We start from the raw sequence: 25029 nt of genomic DNA on the forward strand, positions 1-25029 counted from the left end.
TACATATAGTATGGCCCACGGACTCGGCGGACTGGACTCACAGAAATGGATGGGAGTCGCGCCTGGCCTACACCACAGGGAAACCAACCACGTCTCCGGTTTCACACTGCTTCACTGACTGGCTGCCAAAGTGTCTGAGGGGAAAACACTGATGGCAAGCCATTTTCCACCTCATGCAGATTCCACCCCACTGACAACCTAGCTATTATTACTTCAGTTCAAGCAGGGCCTTTGCCGAGTCCGTGGGCCATACTATATGTATGAAGGTTTGGTAGCATCCACACTATATGGATGCATACTGTAGGGCCGAAAACTTAATTGACTCTCTGCCTTTTATGCTTTGTATATACTAAAAGGTGTGCACTCTGCTGTTGTGAGGTACTAGCATTGGGTAGCAGTGGCAATTTTGTGGTGAAATGCACAAGAAAAGGAATAAAAATTAACTCTCAATGCAATGACAGAGGACCTAAATCAATCAATTAAATAACATAGAAATAAGCACTAAAACGTGCCATCTCCGGAAATATCACATCACCTTTAAAGGGAAAATACGTACCACTCAACATTATAAAACAGCATGTAGCACATTAAAGCCTATAGTATGTAAGCAAACCAACTATGTAGACACAGCTACCTTCATTTTAACCACATCAACTAGCATCCCTATTCATTTAACCACATCAACTAGCATCCCTATACAAACATTCAACGAAATTAACTGGAAATATTTACAAGCTCACAAGCCAACGCAATGCGACATGTTGTAGATTGTAGATATTTTCAGTGATGAGATTTGGTATTGAGGGGGGGGGGGGGGGTGGGGGGGAGAGTGTGACATGCAGACATTGAAGTATAATTATACTGTTTGGTTTAAGCAGTTAAAGAAGACAGAAGATAATACTGTATTATGTAAACATAAGGTTTATTGCAAATGTGCATTCGTATCCATACACCATTAGTGAACACCTGCTTCTTGGATACAGTACAGCAACAATACCGTTATCTTTACAAAAGTGATAACCTTAGCTATAGCTAACAAGACTTGTCCCTGTGAAGTTGTACATGTGGGGTTGCTTGGCTTTCAGTGAGGCAAAGTCTTTGGTATCTAGTAGACAAACAACAATAGAGCTCATTGTGGAAATATGTTCCTCTCTTACTACTAGTACTGACAGGCACTGTTGTCATGCCATTGTTTTCAAGTTGGCATCTGACCATCAAACAGGGGACCAGATTCTGTGGAAAATGCTAACCAAAGTCAGGAGTGCATCTGCAGCAAGAAATGCAAGTAGATGCTTGCTCACCATCTTCACTGCACTAAATCTTTCAAGACTATATACATATCATTGTAGCTATCCTTTACTGTGCAGAGCTAGGCAACAAAGGAGGGGTAGATATGTCCATCTCCTCCATATTTTTGCTATATGTATAAAACAAAAAATCACCTTTACAGAACAGTGTACTCCTATTTTACAAATGCAGATTTTTTTGTTAATCACAAAAAACAGAAGAAAATAGCAGGATTTGTTTTACCCCCAATAAGCAGCAAGCCCCAACTGCAGAAAATACAAGCATTGCATTTTATGAATGGTTACAGCAAACAATCAGATCAGAATGTACTGCAATAGCTCCCCCAGCTCGTAATAAGCTATGCTTCACTGACCTCCACCTTTGCTACCCAAGTTTGTCCTTTTGATTATTTTCGTTATGATTCTTGTTATACTTAAAAGTACATTAACATAATGAGCAATATACTACTGCCGGTAAGGTCTTAAACTAAAGGTTACTTAAGTGTATGGTTTTGAAATTGTGGAGCTTGTATGCCGAGATCAGTCCACATGTTGGGGTTCTTTGTGTTGAGACATGGAGGGCCGTCTCAAGACGTCCACTTCCTTGACTTGACCTTTAATGGGGAGGCTGGATCTTCCTCCTCTTCCATTCCAAGTTAGCACCTTGCGGGACCAGTCCTATCACACCTCCTAACCCCTTTCGAGAGAAAGGGGTTCTTGTAGGAAGGGCAAGACTAGGTGGGGGGTAGCACCCCCAGTCCTGAGTCCCGTAGCAAGCGCTCGCTGGCGTACAGTCAGCCTTCGCTCCTAGCGCTTTTGTCTACACAGAAAGACTAGAAAAAACAACGACTCTAATGGTGTCAGAGGATGGGCCTGAGACCACCGCCAGTCAGAGCGTCTTTGTGTGTGTGTTGTGCTTTTATATGTCAGCAGTTGTGGATTTCATCGATCATTTACCGCTCCGACGCTTCCCTCTCTTCCACTTCGTGCGAGGGAAGCTGCTCAACAGCGGCGATTACTTTACAACTCTAACGTTTAAAAACCATGGAGGTCCATTATTGTTACTTGGCTGTGGCTCTGCCCGCCCCTAGGCAGAGCCACTTACACAGCAGAGCCAGCACTGAGGGAGCAAGACTGCAGTTGCTGGTGGTGATGGTCGGGGGTCACTTTGATAGGCTGGTGGTTATCCAGGGCTAGCAGGCCGTCTGCGGGAATGCGGGATTGGAACTTCTCCAGCTGCTCTGGACTGGCTAGGTTCTTGAGCAGGTTGTTCTCCCTCTCCAGCTGGTTGTTCTTCTCAGCCAGCTCCTTGATCTGCTCTTTGAGGATTTCCACCTCTTCGCGTACTGCATACATCAGGTGGTTCTTGACAAGATCCTGCCCATGGACAGAAGAAGGTGGGGGAGGGGGGTCCAATTAGACAACAAGCAGGTCAACATGTATTATATCTGTCTACCTGTTGAGGTGAACACATCGTTTTGCCCAAGTCTAGTATTGTCAACGTCACAATAACACTGTAAAGTTGCAAATTATATCCTCAATAGCATCCATGGGAAGTAAAAACAGGCCTGGATCTTGTGAGAATAAATCAAAATGTGTCATCTTATTTGGCATGTGCCATCTAATTAATAACATTAACGTTGACACAAAGATGTGTTGACTTTTTTTTAAAGGGTTTTTGCAATCATCTTCTGAACTTGAAAAAAAAGGTGATTAAGCATGCATCCATGTGTTCTCCAACCACTAGGGCTACTCTTGTTAATATCAAGTAGTAGGCCATAGCTGCACAGTCCACTGCCATAATAGGAGTGCCCTTCCTTTTGAGAGCTCTAAGGATTAAAACTAATTATTCTACATGTTATGATGTTCATTTAGTTTGGCAGGTGCTGCAGAAGTAGACAAATTAGTAGGCCTATACCAGCCACATAAAATATTTTTGAATGAGCTTACCATTGCTTGTTCTATCTTGTTGTCGATGGCCACAACGCTAGCACCAGAGGCACTGCAAAGAAAGAAAAAAGATGACTCATCAAAACACATTAAAAGTTAATTCAGTCAACACCGTGGAACACTCACTCTAGCTTAATGAAACCTCTCCTATGTAACATACCAGACTGCCTGGTATTATGTGGTGAATAGGCAGCCTACGACCAGTAGTTTTTTCCTTATTATGCAAGGAAAACTTGTCCATTCTGATAATGTAGAGTAGTCTAATGTAGTTTACTCAGTCTCAACATGCCACGGACTGCATGTTAAATATTTTTGAATTGTTGGCAGCCTACAAGTTATGAGGGCAGTGGGCCACAAAGCCGCTCAAAGTTCGAGAGCCTAGCAGACATTAACACTGTATCATGTACAGTGCACAGCGCGGCAGACACGCAAATAAACGCATACCTGCATTAAAAATTGTGCATTGGCTTATCCCGTTTTTTCCTCTTTTTGTTTTGCGTGATCGATCGCTCTTGCGAGACAATCTGTAGGGTTTATATATCGGTCGGTTAACGGAAAAGTAGCCTATGTTGTTGATTTAATTATTTTAATATTACACATTAAATTATCGCAAATGCATGCCTTCATGCAACGCAGCACCTCGCCTAGACATTCCAGATATTTACCTGTTGTCAAGTTTGACCGATACCACATCTCCCCCCACGAACGACGAGAAGAAGGAGATGGAGAAGTTGTGCAACTGGTAGACGGCCACCTCCATTGGTGTTTTGGCGAACATCTCCGTGCTCATTTCGAGTACCAGACTCGTTTGGATAATACCTCTCGCCACGCTTGCGATCTGGTTGGTCACCTAAGATATAAATCCGGGTTTCTTTTTTGTTTCGCTTTGCTTTGTTTCAGCTTAAATCACGATGCACTGATAACTCAGAGGTTGAGTTTAGTGCAGTGTCGGGTGATTTGAGCAGCTCAAATTGAGCTTCGTTGAGTTTCAGGAGACTGATGCTATTTTCTGCACCCGGCAGCAATATAAACGACCCGGGTAGCCGGCGTCATTTGACGCGTGAATAAATTAGTCAAATGAGTGGCCTGGCATGATTTTCCCCTTCCTCTGCCCTCCCTCTGAACTCAACTCCGCCTCTCTCGTGTTGACCGATTTTCAGAAATCCCAAAGACGCAATATAATGGTCCTCAAACTTTTACATTTCAAGGTCTCCCGTCTCCCCTTAACTCTCTGGCAGTGTAGTGTACAAATAGAACCAAATCGACACTGTCAGAGTTACAGACTTGTAAGGGTCAATGATCCCCCCCCCATCCACTTTGAGAACCACTGAACTAGACAACAAATAAACAAAACAAACGCAACTGTAACCTTATATTCACAAAGAAACAAAGGGTCACCTCGCATTGAGACTTCTTTAAGACTGCATCCATTGACCAAAACTGCAGCCTATAATTTGTACGAGGTGCTGCTGTGACACCAATAACAATATGTTATTATGCATTATTCTGTTAATTATTATTCTATTCATGTGATTTATTATTGCAATTTATAATCCTCTTTATTATTATTATTATTATTATTATTATTATTGCTTTATTCTATGCACAATGCCATTATTTCTCGTTTGGAATTTTATGTTCTTTTGCAATTCATGGATACAACAATATTACTTCGTGCCCTTCTCTATCTACTTTCACATAAAATGACAGATATGTCTGCAGTTATTGTGGAATAATTATTGCTCATTTTGTTATTGCGTTCACACTCACAGTGTACTGTACAGTCTGTTTGCATTGGTGTGATTGTGAAATATTGTTCATTTCACTTTGTTATTGTGTTCACTGTATAGTACAGTACATGCCCTACATTAACATAATGTACAGCTGCACCCCCAGGTTGTTTTGAGGGATTCCCTCCACACAGGTACTTTTCCACCCGATCTCCCTGTAAAATTCCCCTCTGTATTTTTCAGAGCACTACTGACCTCTGGTGGAGAACACGTATAATTCATCATCTCATATAGCCTAACTATTGATCACATCATCAAGTAGTAAAAAGTAGTAAAAAGTAGTAAAACGTTCCAGGAGATTATGATTTAGGTAGGAATTTTCCATGACCCTTTGCCCTATTCCTCCTCAAAACCTAGATGTTTCCTGTCTGCAATGGACAACATTACAGCAAACGCACACAGCTATCTAAAGTCGATCACTTCTTGCAACCAAACCCAAAAGGCAACATTTATTGTTGACAATATCCAAGGGTACATTTATACTATAACAAGTCAATCTCAGCCAAAAGGCAACTTTTATTTTGTCTGTTGACAACATCCAAGGGTACATTAAACTAACAAGGAAAGGGTGAATAACAAACCCTGCCAAGTATGCTTTTATTATTTAACATTCTTTTTATGATTATTAGTATTGCTTTTTACTACTGATCTTTGTCATGCTGTAAAACACCATGTAAACTTGCTTTTAGATAAGTGCTATATAAATAAGTGCTAAATTAATAAAGTTTATTGTTATAATTAGCCTCTTGTAAACCTCATGGGTCAGGTCTACCACATTTTTTGCAATATAAAACAGGCCTGTTATGTAACATAACAATTAGGGGAGAAAGGCTGACTTTTGGTCAGGCTAATGACACTGAGCAGAAACACATTGACTGGGCATTAAGGTGCACAGGGCCTGTCGTCTCGTATTTTGTGCTGTGACAGTAAAGCTGTCAGGTTTAATACCAAGTCTGCTGTGGTGATGAGGGGCCTCTCGGTTGCCCCAGCCTCTCCATTATATCCCACTACCTCAGATAGGAGTGGAGATCAGACTGCTGTGTGCCAGCAGCTTGGTTCAGATGCACAAAGTGCGGACGGCAGGTAGCCTAGATACACACTGTGTTTGCCACAGTGTTTAAGGCTCCCTACCGTCCGCACTTTAAGCCACATGCCGTGGTATTGCTTGACTGGTATCAAATGATTATAGTCCACAAACTAGTATTCATTTGAGTCTTCTGTTGAGTGTTCTTTAGTCAAGGTTTGCCACAGTAGTCACTACTGTGAAGGCTGATTCACACTTCACCATATAAGTTGCGTTGAATGACACAGTCAAGTGAGGAAGTATAGGCGTAATCTATGAGGTGGAAAGAGTGACAGAGAGAGAGAGAGCGGGTAATGGGTATACATGCATTTCTTGCTCCACGTTTCTACAATTTATCAAATCGCAGTGTCTGAACTTGCAGCATCTTCACCCACAGCTGAGTTCATTCCTTGCACTCTTGACTGGCGCACCATTTAGCCTGTGCCAGATCCAGCAAGTCACTCTAACGGCCATACTTTCCATCAGATGGCTCCAGTTCTACATGAGAGCCAGCAACATTATATAATACTGTTATTCATCTGCACCACATGTCCGACAGTGAGACATGTGCCCAGGTTTTGTTCTTATTTTAACTTTTGCTTGATTGTAGTGTGCGTGTGTGTGTGCGTGTGTGTGTGTGCGTGTGTGTGTGTGTGTGTGTGTGTGTGTGTGTGTGTGTGTGTGTGTGTGTGTGTGTGCGTGTGCGTGTGCGTGTGTGTGCAGAAACACCCCCAAAAAGAAGAAAAAGAAACAGAGTATCTAGTAGACAATAATCCACCCTCATATGTTCAATTAAAATAATATTAGTTACAAAGGCCACACATACCGTCCAGTACATGCACAAGAGGATGGCGACAGACTTTACATTGTGTATAAAGCATTGTTAGTCAGAGGCTGGTAGAGATGTCTCTACCAGGGTGCACTCACTGCACTACACACAGTGGCCACCCTCATAATCGGTTCAATTTATCTCCATGCTATCAATAAATACATACAAACACGTTATCTGTGATACGCTGTGGCCAGCTATGAGTTTACCCACAAGTGTGAGTTAGTTAGTATGCACTGTACATACAGCATTGTATAAAGGCTGTCTTTTTAATAAAGTAATGCAAATGTAATAATTATTATTGTTGCATGCCCTCTCAGTCAGTCAGAGAAAGAAAATAGAGTCCACAACACTGGTAAGGAATAACTAAGCTCCACTAGTTTATTAATACAACGTTTCGATCACTGGGAAGCAAGAAGATCCCAGTGATCGAAACGTTGAATTAATAAACCAGTGGAGCTGAGTTATTCCTTACCAGTGTTGCAGATTCTATTTTCTTTCTCTAGTACTGCCATTTGTCCAGCACCTGGGCTAGAGTGGATGTGCATGCTCTATTACCTCTCTCAGTCAGTCAGGACACAGGGATATCCATCACTTGTTTTGTATTGTGGGAGCTATACTTGAAAGTTTGGACCAACAGAGTACAGACAGATGGATGAACAAAACGCATTTACCTCTCCTACCACATTATTGCCCACTTGCAGCTATTTCTTTTTTTTGCTGTGTTGGCCTTTGTGAGCAACAATTTCTGGTGTTAACCCTTACCATTACAGTAACCAATACTTTGTTTGAACCAAATTATTTTTGAAAATGTAAGTTAAATACAAAATCCCTCAAAGAAATGTACTCTGACACACTATGCCTCTGTCAATAAACACAATAGACACCGACATACTCTGTCTCTGTCAATGTGCACTCAAAATGAGACACCGACATACAGTACTGTACATACATTATTCTGTCTCTGTCAATAGCACTCAAATTAAGGCAGCGACATGCTCTGTCTCTCTTGTACTTTAATGGAAGACAACAACATACTCTGCCTCTGTCTCTCTCAATAAGTACTGAAATGGAAGACAACAACATACTCTGCCTCTGTCTCTCTCAATAAGCTCTCAAATGGAACACAGTATTCTGTCTCTTTCAACAAACTCTCTAATGAAAGACAGCGATACTGTATTGTGCCTCTGACACAAGCTCAAAAGGAAGACACTACCAGCTTTCCCTTGAACTGTCTTGGCTAACGTTCACTGTCACTTCTCACTCACACAGCCCCCACTTACCGGCGATAAGGTATCCTGAACAGACTAGGTGAATAAGGCGGTGCGTAGTTCAAAACTCGTTCAGGATAGTTGAAGTGGTGCTGGTAGCTTTGACAGCAGGATCTCGGAAGATGTTCTGCTAGGCAACGGGCACACGCACACACCGCCCCTGGCAAGGGTGGCTTGGGCGCAGACAGGACCATTTCAGCGGGGCGCGACTGAGGGCATCCCATCGTTGCAAACGAATGGCAGGGGAGATGTTCAGGGGACAGTATATTTGACTTCCTCGACTGCTCACAGATATCTTATGCTGTTATTGTCGTTTTGTCAACAGTCCTCTCAAAGCACAAAGAGACAATTGACCATTGGTGCTACTTCTGGATGTGTAATCCAGAGACTAAGAACCATGCACAGAGTGGCACTTGTCTGATGCATTTCCATTTCTGTTGCAATGTAAAAGGGCTTTCATGCCACCAGTGAAAAACGTCCCAACAATGAATCGTTGTCAGATGGAATCTTTTCATATAGTTGGCAGACGGAGAACAACATATTCAAATGCTACCGGAAAGGGAATAATCAACATGCCAATCTCCATACCTCGTTAAAACAGTGTTTCTGATAATATACACAGCGGCATCATTGTTCCATGAAATGAAGACTCTTGAGATGTACCATTTGTGTCATGCAACGACGAGTAGAAACAAATAAACAGTTATTTGTACTTTTATGACACTTTTATAGTGTCATAAAATGTTGCGACATGTTCTACATCCCATGAAAAGTCATTTGGGTTGTTTACCTCCAAGCAATATTGATTTTTTATCTCCGTATAGCCTATCTTTGTCGAAACAAGTTGAAACGTGTGAAAGTAAAATATCAGGAAAGCACCTCCTTCTTATAATCCTTTAAACACTGTTACATTTTAATTAAACAGGTTTGTCACATTTTAAGAATCACCCTGGCATGATTGCAAGTGTAATTAATGTTGGGCAAGGCGTCAGTGATACTGGAGGTGTGGCTGAACAATGTTTAGCCACTGCCTATAGTTTGACAGGCATCAGTAAATAAATCTAGAACCAAATAACCCATTAATCTATTAAGAGTTTTGACATTCAATGATGTACTGTAGGCTACATATCAGATGTCATCACTCAACAGTATTGTCAATTGCGCTTTAATCTTCACCCTAGGCAGTCAGATAATTTAGATGTCAAAACAAGGAGCACTTTACTTCATGTTTTTGTCATGAAAGTGTTATTCTAAAACATGTAATTAATACCTTTACTAATAGGACGAATTTCTTACATGAAACATCAATCAGTAATATGGAGATGTTTGCCCATATAATGTTTAGTATGAAACCATTAATAGTAGTTTGGCTCTGTACATGCATTGTAACATTCAACTTTACGCATGCATGGACGCATGCACACAGGGCGGTGCCCAGTTACATAACTAAGAAGATGGAGATGGCACTTCATCTGATCTTCACTAGAACATACAATAGTCTACTCTACTGTCTGTTTATGAAACAATCATTGACAATTTGTACTTTGTAACCTTTTTAGTTATTTTGATAAGGTTGTCGAACCTGTATGATAGAGTATGTTAATAAAACCTTAAAAAACCTACCTGTATAAAGTGGACAGAGCCCAAAAAAGCTTTGTCCTGGCTTGGAGTGCCTTTTTTTAGTTTGTTGAGGACCTTTCATTTCAGTGAACTGTAATTCGGACTGTGTCCGACTATATGTCACTGTCTTGACTCTCTTTTTGATCTATGATTGCTGCTTTGTCCCACCATGTACGTGTGTTTTCTTGCGTAATGTCATGTAAAGAAAAAACACACAAATGTTGACCTGAAGGTCAAGATTCAATTTGTCCCCTGATCAAGCAGGCAGGCTTTATTGGCTCAATGGTCAAAATGTCAGCACAGTGCAGCTTAGCTTTACCACTGACATAGTGTTTGACAAGTTTCATAACTTTTCAAAACTAAAACTAAAAAACTAAAAATAATTGGCCTTGCCGTGCTAGATAGAAATTAATTAATTATTATTACTCATTGTATCTCAGCCCTGAAGACTGTAACTTGTCAACAAGTCTTACAACAGACTGTCAGAGATCTATCTGGCATCTGTGCTGCCAGTTGTTTATCTCAACACTGAACACTTGCCATGGAAAATCAATTAGCTATGTCTGAAAATATCCAACAGAAAGAGAAAAGAAATAAAAATAAAAAAGACGGGGCGAAAAAGAGAGGTATAATAATGACAAAGCACGGATGAGGTTGTCATGGACCAGGGCATGAAATGTTGAATTGGGTAACGACCCAATTTAAATGCACTGGTAGGCCTCATCCCAGAACAAAAGGTTACAGAGGTCAAAACCATCCATGTGTATGCCTGTGTCTAGTCTACCATGGTATGCGTGTGAGCAGTATGTATGTATGTATGTACAGTATAATGTGAGCAGTGAGCACACACATGCACGTGTGTGTGTGTGTGTGTGTGTGTGTGTGTGTGTGTGTGTATGTGTGTGTGTGTGTGTGTGTGTGTGTGTGTGTGTGTGTGTGTGTGTGTGTGTGTGTGTGTGTGTGTGTGTGTGTGCGTGTGTGTCCCCTGAGAAGGAGCATTGTGAAACAGGCTGAGGGGTGCATACTGTTCTGCAATCCATCACAAGACCGCACAGACAGAGAGACACAATTCACATTTCACACAAGCACAGCAAGTTTCATAAAACTATTTCTCAGCTAGTAGATATTTCAGAATCATATCAATGATGATTCTTCTTCTTCTTAGAACCAAATGCCTCAAATACTGTACAAACAAACGTTCCATCCTGACCTGGTGGAGATCTGTGCACTTTTTCTAGTTCTTGTATCAAACAGACATAATACGGTATATCTGATGGTTCTATTGGATATCCTGCACTAAAGACGAGTTACAGTAACCCTACAAAAATGTCACACAGCTACATCTAAAGGTATTGCGGGCAAACATCACCCTCATCCAGTTGTGTAGGTGCAACTCACAATGCGACCCCACACTGTGCAAAATCATGAGAGTTAACCACTTTCAACCTGGCGTCTCTAATTTGGCATGTCATTATAGGGCTACGTAGGAGGATTAGGGTTAGAGGAAATGGCACATCTATGAGCTCACAACGTGCCACAATGAAATGTGTTGTGAATTTGTAGATCAGCTATTTTCACTATTTGCCGTACAACAAATTATATAGGGCTTAATGAGTGTAAAAATGCCCCCACCCCCCTTCACTTACTCCAACCACGAACACAGTTAGACAAACCCTCTCTCCCTCCCTCATAGTCTCTCTCAGACCTCCATCCCTGCTGCTACCCCTCCACTTTCCCAGCCTTTACCAGGCAGCCTGAATGTGCAGCTGTGTGACCCATGTCACCAGCAACTGGGACACGGCTGGAGGGAGGCAGGCCCTGATGAACACATCACTGGTGTGCGTGCGTGCGTGCGTGCGTGCGTGCGTGCGTGCGTGCGTGCGTGCGTGCGTGCGTGCGTGCGTGCGTGCGTGCGTTACACGTTCATCTGCAAACCATGCTCGCATAGGTTCATACTGATGTGTGCCTGCCTTGTCAGCACAATCTGGATTCAACTGGCTGATGGACACCCTGCTAACTCTATCCATCAGTGTCATCCAAACAATGGGCCTTTCCCACAGATTCCAGCAGACTCATCTGCTGAGCATCAAAGCTAATACTCTGTCACCTGGGGGAAGATGATGGAACAACGAGCCAAGTTCCCATGGTCAACCAGAGACAGTCACTGGCGGTCATTGTTGCCATGCCCCACACGCAATTCTTCTTATTTTTAAATAATTCCCATCAGGGATCTTCAGCATATCCTTATCCCAATGTACCCCTCATGCCCCAAATAATTAACCGCACAATGATACTTGTCTCCCCAAGTTGATTTTCAAAACATACTGAAAATAATGGGAAGCTATGTGCTTTGGGAAATGGTCGGCACTGCAGTAATGTATAGCGTGAGTCAATAGGCTAAGCATGACTGCTATGGTCGATTCACACTAATATTGTCAAATTATGTATGATTAATGGTAAAATCTCATTGATGAAAAAACTGCCATCTCCAAAATTGGCTAACATTTACACAAAAGTTATTATCATAATTGCCCCTGTGATATCAGTGAAAGAAGATGTATGGTGTTTCAGCTGTTAAAAGGAATTGTACTGTTAATGGCTAAAAGATTGCTCCTCATTGAAAGACAGCAATGATCCCAGTGCTGGAGCTTATTATGTTGGTATATTAGCCTGGGGCAGATTTCCTGCCTTTTTTACGGAGTTATGTGTGTGGGTGGCTGGGTGTGTGGCTGGGTGGGTGCCTGCCTGCCTGGCTGGGTATGAGCACGAAAACAGCATGGTTGATTTTCACCACCTTTTCGCAAACCTAACACACACACAAACACACACGCACATATTAACTGCATGATGATTTCCGGTGTGCCAATACAGTACAGTGACAGTACAGTACAGTACAGTACAGTACAGTACAGTACAGTACAGTACAGTACAGTACAGTACAGTACAGTACAGTACAGTACAGTACAGTACAGTACAGTACAGTAGAGGGACCGGCACACGGTAACTGTCATTTCACAACCGTTTCGGACGCTGGGAGGCACGCCGGAACCCCCCCCCCCGGGGACCCCCACATGGTAACTCTGTCAATTCTCTACCGTTTCGGACGTGGGGCAGCTCGCCGGCACCCTGGAAATCACTGGAGCCAGGTTCCAGTGATTTCAATGAGTTGCACAAAATATATATTATTCTCCTTCAACAAGACCACAGAGACACACTGGGCCATATTTAAGAAAATTTCCCCCAACAATATGCAGCATGTACTCACTCAAAAGAACTAAATAATGATGAAATAATGTAATAATATGTATTGGTTAGTGAGTTTACAATGCCATGTTGAAGAATCAACAAGGTGGTTTGTGAAATATAACACTATTAGGCCTACATTCATGTAGCACACTTGAAGTAGCATATGGCATGAGTAAATGTCACATGTGGAATTATGTGCAAACCTGGAGCCGATATGATATATTTTGACAGCAGATCTGGTACATTTGTGACTCGGGACGTGGGGTAATATGATACTTTGATTAGTTAAGATAATTATATGATTGTATTTCAATTCCGAATCCTTCCAGGGATCTCCCCCACTGTTTGTGGTGAACTGATAACTCAACTGTTCAATCTTTCAACACTTTATTATATAGGAAGATATTATTGATGCCTCTGATTTATCACTTGTAGTCTACAGTAATGAATATTCCTTTGTGTTTATACAGTATGTAGCTACTAGCTATAGTGTGTATGTAATTTATGTCAAGCTAATCTATGCAGTTGTATTTAAAAACTGTTATTGGAAGCGACACTATTTATTTTTGTTCAAAGGGGAACGTCATATAACTCTTAAGTGCAGCTGCAGGCAACAGTGCAGCGTACCCTTGTGTACAGTATATATTCAACAAAGCCAATTCACCGTCTCGGTCAAGGAGGGGAAAAGATCTATCCCTACAAAAATGAAACAGATGTACAGCGTTTTGCACGCATACAAAGCGTGAGAGAGAAGGGTAACGCCATTGCCAGCCTGAGTCGTACATCGTCGTACAACGGAATATAAAACTGGTCTGTAAAATGCACCCTCGTTCAGCCTGTCTTTGTGTTGAGGAACCCCTACTGATGGGGGACAGGCAGATGAAGACAGACTTGGAATGTTCCAGATGTGAGCTTCATTGCGTTGACTGCTAAACGGAAACATGTCGTTTAATGCCAAGAGAAGCTTTTTAACGAGAGACTGCAATTAAAGCCTGCCACTCCCACTTAAATGGAGAGACCAAAATGTGCATCCAGATGTTGGGCCACCCTTGTGAAATCCGTAAACAAAAAAAACACGTTGTGCAGTAAATGTATCCGTTTATTACATAACGTCTGTCATGGTTCAAAGGTAATGAGGGTTTATTGGCGTGTTAATTTACCTGCATTAAACATTAAGTCACAATCACATAGTAGTGAAAATTATAAAATGGTAATTGTGAATGTTTAATTTCAATGTGAGGATAATGTTTGTACTTTATGCAAGTTGCCATGCACTACCGACGAACTCCGGGGCACACTTCCAGGGGGACCCCGCTCCGTGTGTCCCCGAGTACACTGCTCAGGGCCTTACTAGATTTTATTACTAGAGTTTGGGCCGCGTTGATTGTTTCTATGCATACACATGATGCTTACTGTATGCAGGCTATACTAGTATGGGGCTGTTCTTTGTTCGACTGGTATATTATTCTATATCCCTGTCAGGATGTGCAGTATGAACTATGGATCCTCTTCAAGGGGCTACATTGCCTTCTATATTTACAGTAGGTGTTGATGCTGCATTGTTGAGCCCCACATCAGTCTATGTATTACTCACGTGTGACTGACTGTAGTTATACAACCCCCCCCCCCACACACACACACACACACACACACACACACACACACACACACACACACACACACACACACACACACACACACACACACACACACACACACACACACACACACACACACACCACCACCAACACCACCACTACCAACCAAGATACACATATGTATATCTGTCACCACATTGTAGGCTAAGTAGGCTAAGTCAGGCTTAGCCACAAACATGCATGCATGGTTACGGGATGGATCAAGTTATTGCATTAACACACATCTGAGGCTTATTAGGCCTGTTGATGTTATGTCATAGTGTGTGTGTAATTGCATCCGTGTAACTTACTTCATGCTACTGTATGTCAAGTGAAATATGCAGAGTGATACTGGTCATTCTTTGTTAGTAAGAGAGTACGACTAACCTCGCTGCTCATTTTGATAGGTTGGTATGGTGCAAGGTAGAGGACAGAGTACAACAACCTGGTCTACAAGATACACTACACCACAAAGACACCCATGTACCTGTCAAACTACTTCCTAAACGTCACAATCACAACACCAAATCACGTTCAACCCATATTTGGCTCAAACAAGGGGTTAAATTAATTTCGCTCCTAATGCCACAAAAATGTGGAAAGCCCTATCAACAGTCATAAAGGAATGTGAATCCCTACTCTCCTTCAAAACCGCTCTCAATGAGCACTTACAGGTGGCTGCAGTTCGAAAGTGGCCAAATTAAAAAAGTCAAAGCCCCCCCCCCCCCCCCCCCCCCCCCTTACTGTCTGGATCTCAATGGAAACAAGCAATAGTGCTTTCTTGAGTTATACATCCTCTCAGACCTTGTACTGAACTGTACTCTCCTGTGCATTCAAGTATTCAAGTATTCAATGAATCAATCAAATGGCTTAATACAGCATGGACCACCCATGTGAACTTATGTTCTGTTCACATGAGTGGCCCCCAGCTGTGGTGTCCTGCCGATGAGGGTACGGTATTTACTTTGTTGCTTTGGTAGAGAGAAAACATCCATGCACTCTCTTTCTCTGACTCTGAAACACACGCACGCACGCACGCACGCACGCACGCACGCACGCACGCACGCACGCACACACACACGCACGCACGCACGCACACACGCACACACATCACACGCACACACGCACGCACGCACGCACACACGCACACACACACGCACGCACGCACGCACGCACACACACACACACACACACACACACACACACACACACACACACACACACACACACACACACACACACACACACACACACACACACGCACGCGCACACACACACACACACACACACACACGCACGCACGCACGCACACACACACACGCACACACGTCACACGCACACACACACGACACACACAGTCTTATGTAATGCTTATCTACACAGAGAGGGTTGCAGTGTGGAGTCTGTGGACCTGCATGTGTAGTTGAATGAAAGAAGAGCGTGCAAGGAAAGTGAAAGAAGAGCTGGACCTCTGGTTCCTATGGCAACTGTGGTGAGCTCCAGCCTTCCCTCTGTAGACCCAGTAGAACTAGAAACCATCCTGATACGTTGGAGACCACAGCCTTTGATAGCACATCTCATACCATCAGTTTCACATGTGACTTTGTAAAATCTAATTGGGAGAATGTAAGAATGGACACCAGTGTTATCTGTGTGTGTGCACTGTGTTACTCATCATACACAATCAGACAGACAAGGAAAGCCACAAGGGTTATTCTGTAGATTCTTTTCTTTGCCTTAATTAACCTCATTAAAGTCAAAGCTTCTCATCTGTCACATGCTTCCTTGCCTTTCAAGAAAAGGTCATGATTCTATGACCTGTATCCAGGAGGGAAAAAAAGCACTTTGTGTACTTTCTGTTTACACCCTCACACATTACACATATACATACACACTTGCGCACACACACACACTCACACATGCACGCACGCACGCAAACCTTCCTTGAATCCTTCAATGCAAGGCTTGTTTTTCTTTGGATTTTCTTTGCATTTCAAGCCATATCCATAATAAGTGGTTAAAATTGGCAAAACTATTTTCAGGTATGTTTTCTTTTAATATTAATGATCCAAGCATATTGGGAACACTGAGTTTTAGGAAGCGAAGAGTTTACAGAAACCCCAGACTATCCTGAGTCCAAAAACTTGCAACTGAAATCCTATACGCACGTCTTTTAAGCTGATGTGCTGATTGGTCATTTGGGTATTTCTTAGTCCTGGCTCTTTGGTAGAGCTGGGTTGTGGGAACGGAAATTGGGATAAATTCAAGATGTGTTCAAAATACACTTTTGGACAATAATACAAGTGTTTAAAGTTGATACATAATCACCTTAATTTCCAATGTACTGCATAAGAGATGAAGGTAAATGAAATGGACCTAAACAACATCAGAAACAGTAAGTAATGTGTCTACTTTCCCTTAACCTGATATCATTAAAACATTCTAACTGTGACTACTTTCTTTCTAATGACAATAGAGATGACTCTTTAAAACCTCTTACACCTCCTGAAGTAACTCTGTGAGTTCCATTCTACTACTGACAATTCTACTCAAGCAATGTCTGTACAAACGTATTACCGTGCTGTGAAATGGCTAATTTGCATGATTATGAAAGTGTAAGGTGGTGATAATATAAATTAAGGTTTGAAGGGGAAAATGTTCCCTGTTTTGAAATTCAAACAGAGCAAGTTTGTCACTGGAGAATATATTTTCCCCCAAATTGATTCTGATCGACTTCTTTAAGCATAAATACAGCTTCTCCTTTATTTTGGCTTGATGTTCCCCAACTTGTCATTACCTTTAATTTTGTACATGTGACAACAGAGGACTGGCTCGCTATAAAGTAGGCCTCATCGCCAAGCTCTCGTCCAAGAACCAAACAGGAAATACTTCCACTCAAACAGCCTCTTGAAGTTGCAGCCGGTCAAAGTGCGCTAGCCAAATTGCGCCTTTGCAATGTCGTCTTTCTGGTTTCACCGCAGAGCAGAAGACTTTGCTAAACATGATTCCCCCACCCACTCCAGTCTCAGTCTCAGGTAAACAATGTGGCCTGTCTCCAGTGTGTATGCAAGGAGCATGGGTCCAAAGTTCACCAGTGAAACCGTAGAACACACTGTTCTGTCTGTTATGCACGCACACCCGCCCAGGCACAGGTACACAGCTTCACTCTCACGGAAGCGTGAACATCCATCCGAGTGTGGACGCCAACAACACAAAGTGGTGCACAAGCACACTCAGTCATGCGTGTGCATACACTCACGCATGCATATGAAGAAACAGACTGCACACACACACACACACACACACACACACACACACACACACACACTCACACACACAATAATATCCTTCTGCCTGGACGTGTATATAGATTTACAGTGTTTGGCAGACAATCCCTCACATTCTTAAGCCACTGAATAGATGAAGAAACTTCGTACTAGCGTAACACCTATAGTAGAGCTGAGCTTTCCTGCCCTTGGGATTAAATCCACATTTGAAAGGTGATACTCCTGAAGAGCAAGGGACTTACACTGCCAGGAATTGAAATCTATGCGAAAAAGGCAAAGTCATTCCACCAAATGTCATCATCTGACATCAATCAAAATGACACGTCTGTCTTCTTAAAAGTGTGAGATAACGGAAAAGAAGAAAAGGCAGAGAGATTTGAGAACATAATGGTACACCACTGTGACCACTCAGATCTGCGGGTAGGAAAGGTAAGGCAGGCACCAACAGAAAAAAGACTAATCTGATGGAGGGAGATCGTGCGTAAGACCAGGAGATTGTTTTTTAGAGATGGGAAATAGATGTCACCCTCACCGACGTAGACAGTGACTGGGAGCCAGCGAACTGTCACCTTATCTCCTGCCCCGATCACAGACTTCAGGTATTGTTAGAAGAGGTTCCCACAGACATGGCAATGCCTTGGCACCACGCCATGCAGCACAACAAACGTCACGAGGGGAGGAAGGGAGAATATGGCAGTAGGCTACAGTATGTAAATGGCACATGAGTGGATTTCCATGTGGGTAGAAATGAGAAGGGGAAAGAATAAGAGAGTGAGACTGAGGGAGACTATGAAAGGTGAAGTCAGGTAAACGCTACAGAGCTGCATTCCATTCCATGTCAACGCACTGAGCCTGGCTTGTCCTTGGCTTCAACCCTGTAATAACACAGCAGCACACTGTATGTCCTCTCGGAACAGGAGAGATGAGCCCAGCCTATTGACTACATTTGATTGTGTTATGACAGAATAATGAGCTACATCCACAGGGATTATAGCTGGTAGTGTGTGTGTGTGTGTGTGTGTGTGTGTGTGTGTGTGTGTGTGTGTGTGTGTGTGTGTGTGTGTGTGTGTGTGTGTGTGTGTGTGTGTGTGTGTCTGTGTGTGTCTGTGTGTGTGTCTGTGTGCATGCGTGCATGCGTGTGTGCGTGCATTTTGTGACTTTTGTGTGTTATACACAGTGTAATTACAAATTTGTTTCTTCACTTGTCGTCTCAGAAATACATTCAGCATATCCCTCTCATCAGTGGGGTCAAGGACGTCAGCCAAGACACATTAGTTTTCACAGGATTAAACCTAGTGACCTTACAGTTACAGGGCAGTATTTCTAAGAAGCTAGCTGCCATCCTTCGTACATTGTTTGATCAGATTGTATATCGAATATCACAAGAGTCCCGATCACGACGGCCTTTGCTGTGTGTCACTCTCCATGTCTCTCTCTCCCCCATTTCCTGTCAGCCTACTGTCCTATAGCAATAATGAAGGCATAAAAAGCCCCCCCAAAAAACATATGATGTTTTTAATAATATAAAACGTATACCGGTAAATTAAAAATGCATGTACAAATTGTAGTTCTTGCTTTTTGCTAGTTACAGTGTAGAGAGGACAGGAAACAGGGAGTCGGGAGTAACATGCAGCTCGGCCCAGGCATTAGCTCTGGTCCATAGCATTAGGAGGCCATCTCCTTCACGATATGGTACTTTCCACTTCCTGAAAAAAACACTTGCGCTACTCACCAATACAAAGATGGTTTTGTGCAAGTTGAAAGCTTTCCCTAGCTTTCCCTAGTGGTCGCACTCTGAGCCCCCCACCACACATATAAATGCACTTTTTGGCCAGAAAAGACAATATTTCACCGGAAGAAAAAACATGTTTTAGTTACTCCACTGCGCCCTACAGATCCTTGTCAATAGAAAAATCCCATTGACCAGATTTTTCCTTCCGCTGAAATATGCTTTGTAATTACAGTAAAATCCAGCTGCTGTATTTGTAAATCATTTACAATAACATCGACAGAGGTCAAATCTTGAGGAAACTGCAGAGAGTTTGCAGAATTGAAACCAATTCTTACAGGCCTCCTATCCCCACTAGACACCCCCTTGACTCACACACACACACACACACACACTGTACAGAAGACACACACGCACACAACCCACCACATAGGCCTACTATGTATGCACATTGCACACCCATACAGTATTTCATGATTAACAGTTAGCATAACATCCACTGACACTAAACGTCATTCATCTTTGTTGTCCAGCCTACATTACATAACTGATTGTCTAACTCACACTCCGCTTTAACAGCTTTAGTATTTTGCTCTGACAGGGCTGTAATTATGGTCCCACCACAGAGGAACAAGCACAGTGTGGCGCCTGCAATGGAAGCTGCCGCCTTTTTTTCTTTTTATAATAGAAAAAAAAAATGGCCACCCCAGGCGATACTCCTACAGACCTACAGTGTGATAATATGTGCCTCTTGTTTTGATTAGTGTGAGAAACATGTTGTTGTTGCCAGTGACTAGCACAGAATCAGCTGTGACCGCTCGGTGCCTCTCGCCTGCCACCTTGTGAACACTGTAATGTTCTGCTCTCCTTCAGGGTCTGTCTGGCCTGATTCATGCTTCGAGTATGGCGGTGTCACTCGCTGAAAATAGCCGATCTACAAGCTCATTGTGAGCTTGTAGATTGATTGATTGATTGATTGATTGATTGATTGAAAATGTAATTCACAGTTTGTAGAATGGGTACATTTTTGTATACAGTCAATACAAAAAACTGCTACGAGGATAGAACCAGAAAAAGCACTAAGACTTGTGAAGTAGACTTCACTAAGTTCGGCTATTGTGAGCTACTATCGGCTATTTTCGTCTATGTCTACTCCCCCCATATCTCTCTCTCCTGTTTATGTCTCTCCTCTTGCTCTCTTTACTTTTGTCTGCCCCTCCCTAGCTTTTGTTTTTCCTGTCCATTTTACACCGTCTGTGAGCAGCAAAGCTCATCTCACTGGCACGCATTGCCGAGCCCAAAGGAGCCCTGAGATAATTATCTGTCAGGCGTGTCTGGATGCAGTCCTGGCTTTTGTCTGGTACGGGCTAACCTATTTATGACACAGGCACTGTTGTGTCGCTCACCTTTTGTTGACAGGGCAAGGCAGCTCTGCTCGGTGCACATGACTGTGACTGTGACTGTACTTGCGTGGAAAGGCGGTAGTGGAAGGGCGGGGACCGTTTAAGGGGTGAAACCAGGTCGACAGGCCTGTGCAGGGTGTTACGAGATACCTGTGTTTGCTTTGCGACTGTTCCATGTTTGCACCAATTTCGATCCGCGCTAGGCAGGCAAACATTGTGCCACATCATGCCTGTCCATCATAGAACCCTTGATTGCAGACAGTACATCTACCAGTGCCAGCCTGCAAACAGTTGCAAACATGCTAGAACGCACGCTGCTGTGCACGTGCTCACGTACACAACAAGAAGCAACATGACAGCAGTGGTGCTGTTTTCTTGTTTTATCTGAAGATGAATGTTTGCTGGATCGCAGAGAGAATGGAATTTTGTGTGACCCCTTCATGAGGACAAGGAGGAAACATGCAAACACACATAGAAAAAAAGTGTTGGCTTCCTATATTTAGACTATAAACCGCTCTTGACACTAACATGGAAGACATGGAAGTGGTGAAAGATATGCATATTTCCGTTTGCTTGGAGATATGTCTGACCACACTCAGAGCAGAGGCAATATTTCTATGAGCATGTTGTGTTAGTGGCCGATCACAGAAGAGAACAACAACAACCGGCATATCCTGTTTTTTTGTACATTGGAGACTGCAAGTCCCAGCCAATACTTTGGAGTCTTTGGAGAGTTACTAGAAAAGATCCAAATCCGTGTCTTTGTATTGGCTGCAGGATAATAGTCAGGGTAGTTGTCGTCTGCACACAGAGAGCCCGGGTGAATTGTGCGCGGAGTAGCACCCCGAGAAGAATGCACAGTATATCGCCTTTCCTCCCGTGCCACAGTTCACCCAGATGTCTTTGTGTGTTCCAGAGCCCGAGGAACAACCCCTCGCTTTTGTAGCGCATACAGGTTAGCCTGGCTGACAGCTACTGGACACCAACAACAGGGGAAATGCAAAAAACGGGGAAGAAAAGGAAAAAAGAACGAGGGGAAGGGATGGGAAGGGAGGCCTTTCACAGCTGTTGTTTCCTCTGATAGGAACCTCTGGCTGTACTCCCAGTTCTTTAAGTAAACTATAAAAAAAAAACATGGTTACCTTGACATAAGAGAGTGAGAGAGAGAGAGAGAGAGAGAGAGAGAGAGAGAGAGAGAGAGAGAGAGAGAGAGAGAGAGGAGAGTGGAAATGTGAGACAGAGAGGAGAGGAAAGGGATATGATGAGAGATGGATAAAGAGAGATAAAGAGACAGAGGGAGGGAAGAATGGATAGTGAGAGGGTGGGGACAGTGTGTCTTATCTTAACAAGACAAAAACATAACAAGTTATTCATTCCATCAGCAATGCATAGGGCTATTATTACAGGTAAAAAAGTAGTTTTTGCTATTTTTGAATTATTTTAATAGACGGAAATCTTTATCCAAAATAGGGACACAAGGGTTAATGTGGTTATGAAATAATAAGAAAATATCTAGAGGATCATCCTAGTTTTATTTAATGTAACATCTCATATCCAAATCATGGGATCAGAATGATAAGCCACATCTAAATCTGTAATCTGCCCTGCTGTATGATGTGCTTTCCTTCCAGGAATACTGGCTATACCGTAGTAACCGTACGCTCTCCTTGACCATTTTGTTTCCAGAACACACAAGTAATAATGTACTGTACGTTTATAAAATGCTAATTTTATATTGCTTGAAAGGTGATACTGAGAGAGGAATAGGTCTACACTGCCATGAAGAGAGACCTCACAAGATGTGTTTGCTGCATTGTATTCACTGTGATGACCCAAATCCTTTTATAGTCACAATAACATTCAAAACAAAAAATAAATGAAACGGGGCAAGCCCCACCTTGTCTGAAACTGATATGTGTAGTTGGAGGGGTTATTTCAATATGAATGGGAGGAAGTATCTTTGCTGTCTGAACAAGTGATAAAACAAGACTTTGTTTTTTATCCTCCCTTTGCTGACTTCCATACAAACCACAGCCAGGAGTCTTTATTATGGGTATTTCTCTGAATTTACCCTTCATGTCAGGTACAATATGCATCCTTTTCCTCCAAAGTCTAAAGTGATCCCAAACGTGAAAAAAAACCCTGAAAACTAAACACAACAATAAACCCACTGGACCTTCATTCAATACTTCAAAGTGACGATTTAATCGTAAAAATTCCTCAGGATACCCTCAGAAAAAGGAAATGATCTATAGGTGCCACACCTACATCGCACGGCCGATCCGACTGATATGCCCATGTATGGAGATCTCTGTATCTTGTCCCTTTTATTCCCCTAAGAGATCCCTGATGTCATCAGCACATGTCCATATATGGAGCTGACTGATTTGTTTGCGCCTGATGACTGCCATGACGACACATTGAGGTTAGAAAACACACTCCATATTTAGGCGTAGCTGCAGTGGTAACTCCTTATATAACATAAGGACATTATAACATAGAAATAACCATTATGGTTATGTCTGAGTCATGGTGACATATGGTGACATCAGAGGGCTGCCCGCCTGCCAGCAGGCAGCCAATGTTAATATAGGATATCTCTGCATCTGTCTGTCTATGTCCCTTTTATGCCCATATAGAACTTCCCTGTCAGCCATGTTCAAAAATGGAGTCCAGGCCAGTCTATGGCGTTATGTTGATTTCACCAGGGTACTCTACAGTCTACACATGATGGATTTCTTTGGGGCAACTGTCCTTGGGTCCTCTGCATTAGTCACGTTGAGTTTAAAGTTGATCGCTAAAGCAGTTCTCTAGACATCCGGAGGATCACACTCAGTCACTTGGCGCATTTATAGAAGGATGTCGATTTGTTATGTAACTCAGTAAGAAGAGAACGCTATCTGGGACTCAAAGGACCATACTGGTGGTCTGGCATTCCTCCATTTTTAGCCTCTTGAACTCACGGTATTATAACTGACATTACTCACTTGCTACTTACTCACTAAACCATTCCGTGGCTTGTTTGATTTCCTAAGACGCCACTGGATTCCATTCATTTCAGTATGGTATGAAAAAAAACTTGCAGAGACTTGAAACTTGATCGAGATAATACGTAATTTGGAATTCAAGACATAATAATAGTTATTGGTTATATTATAATTATATTGCAAATACGGAATGATTTGAAAGGTTTAGTAAAACATTTTCTGTAGAGATTCATTCACAAACGTAATTAAAAAAATCACATGATGATGTTTAGCAAAATTGAATGAATTATTGAGGTATGTTCATTGTTCAGCAACATTTGACTGACAATAAGGACATTTTTTTATTTAAAAAATAAAACCATTCAAGAAAAATTGGTCATTACAATATTTGTCCAAAGCTGTGAATAGTCCTTCAACAGGAGCTATCAGCCAATACACTGAACCCTCAGAGATGAACTATGGATGGATGCTGTCTCTTAGCCGACACACCTGCAAAACACCCTGAGGGCCTGACCCTCCTTTCTCTCCTATCAATTAGAGGGATTTACCGCATGCATCTGCTAGAGCTCTTCAGCATTGATCTTCTGCACTGAGTTGCCATTAACAATGTAAATGTCTGATATAGTTACTTCAGATAATCACAGATACAAATGTGTGGGTAAAATAACAGAAGTCACCACAATATTTGCATTCCAAACCCAGCAACAGTTAAGAGTCAAGTTATTTTATTTATTCTGTGTGTGCCCTGCCGCAATCATTTTGTTCCAAAGTGCTGCGCTCTGGCATATGAGTAACCCACAGCAAAACAGTATACTGTAAATGCACTTGCAGTGGAGTGGAGAGTGGAGTGGAGAGCAACAGACACACACCACTATGACTGAATTATTCTGCATGTCGACTGATGCTTTCCTTGCAGAATTACAACAATTGC

General features: G+C 42.4%; 1 protein-coding gene across 2 annotated transcripts in view; it reads right to left on the reverse strand.

Annotated features, from left to right (window-relative positions):
* Positions 1–900: 900 nt before the first annotated feature.
* The window catches only part of tsc22d3 (TSC22 domain family, member 3), a 43128-nt gene continuing 18999 nt past the window's right edge, over positions 901–25029 (reverse strand). Inside the window, exons 1-3 of one of the 2 annotated variants that reach the window (XM_083786467.1) lie at positions 3902–4247; positions 3237–3288; positions 901–2663 (exon numbers count right to left, since the gene is read on the reverse strand). In XM_083786467.1, coding sequence (XP_083642593.1) covers positions 2388–2663; positions 3237–3288; positions 3902–4026 — 453 coding nt within the window. In that variant the 5' untranslated portion in view covers positions 4027–4247 and the 3' untranslated portion in view covers positions 901–2387. Of the gene's footprint in view, positions 2664–3236; positions 3289–3901; positions 4248–25029 lie in introns of those variants that run through there. The other variant, XM_083786466.1, reaches the window with a different exon arrangement.

Source organism: Protomyctophum parallelum (assembly GCF_964188405.1).
Source record: "Protomyctophum parallelum genome assembly, chromosome: 16".
Lineage (NCBI taxonomy): Eukaryota > Metazoa > Chordata > Actinopteri > Myctophiformes > Myctophidae > Protomyctophum > Protomyctophum parallelum.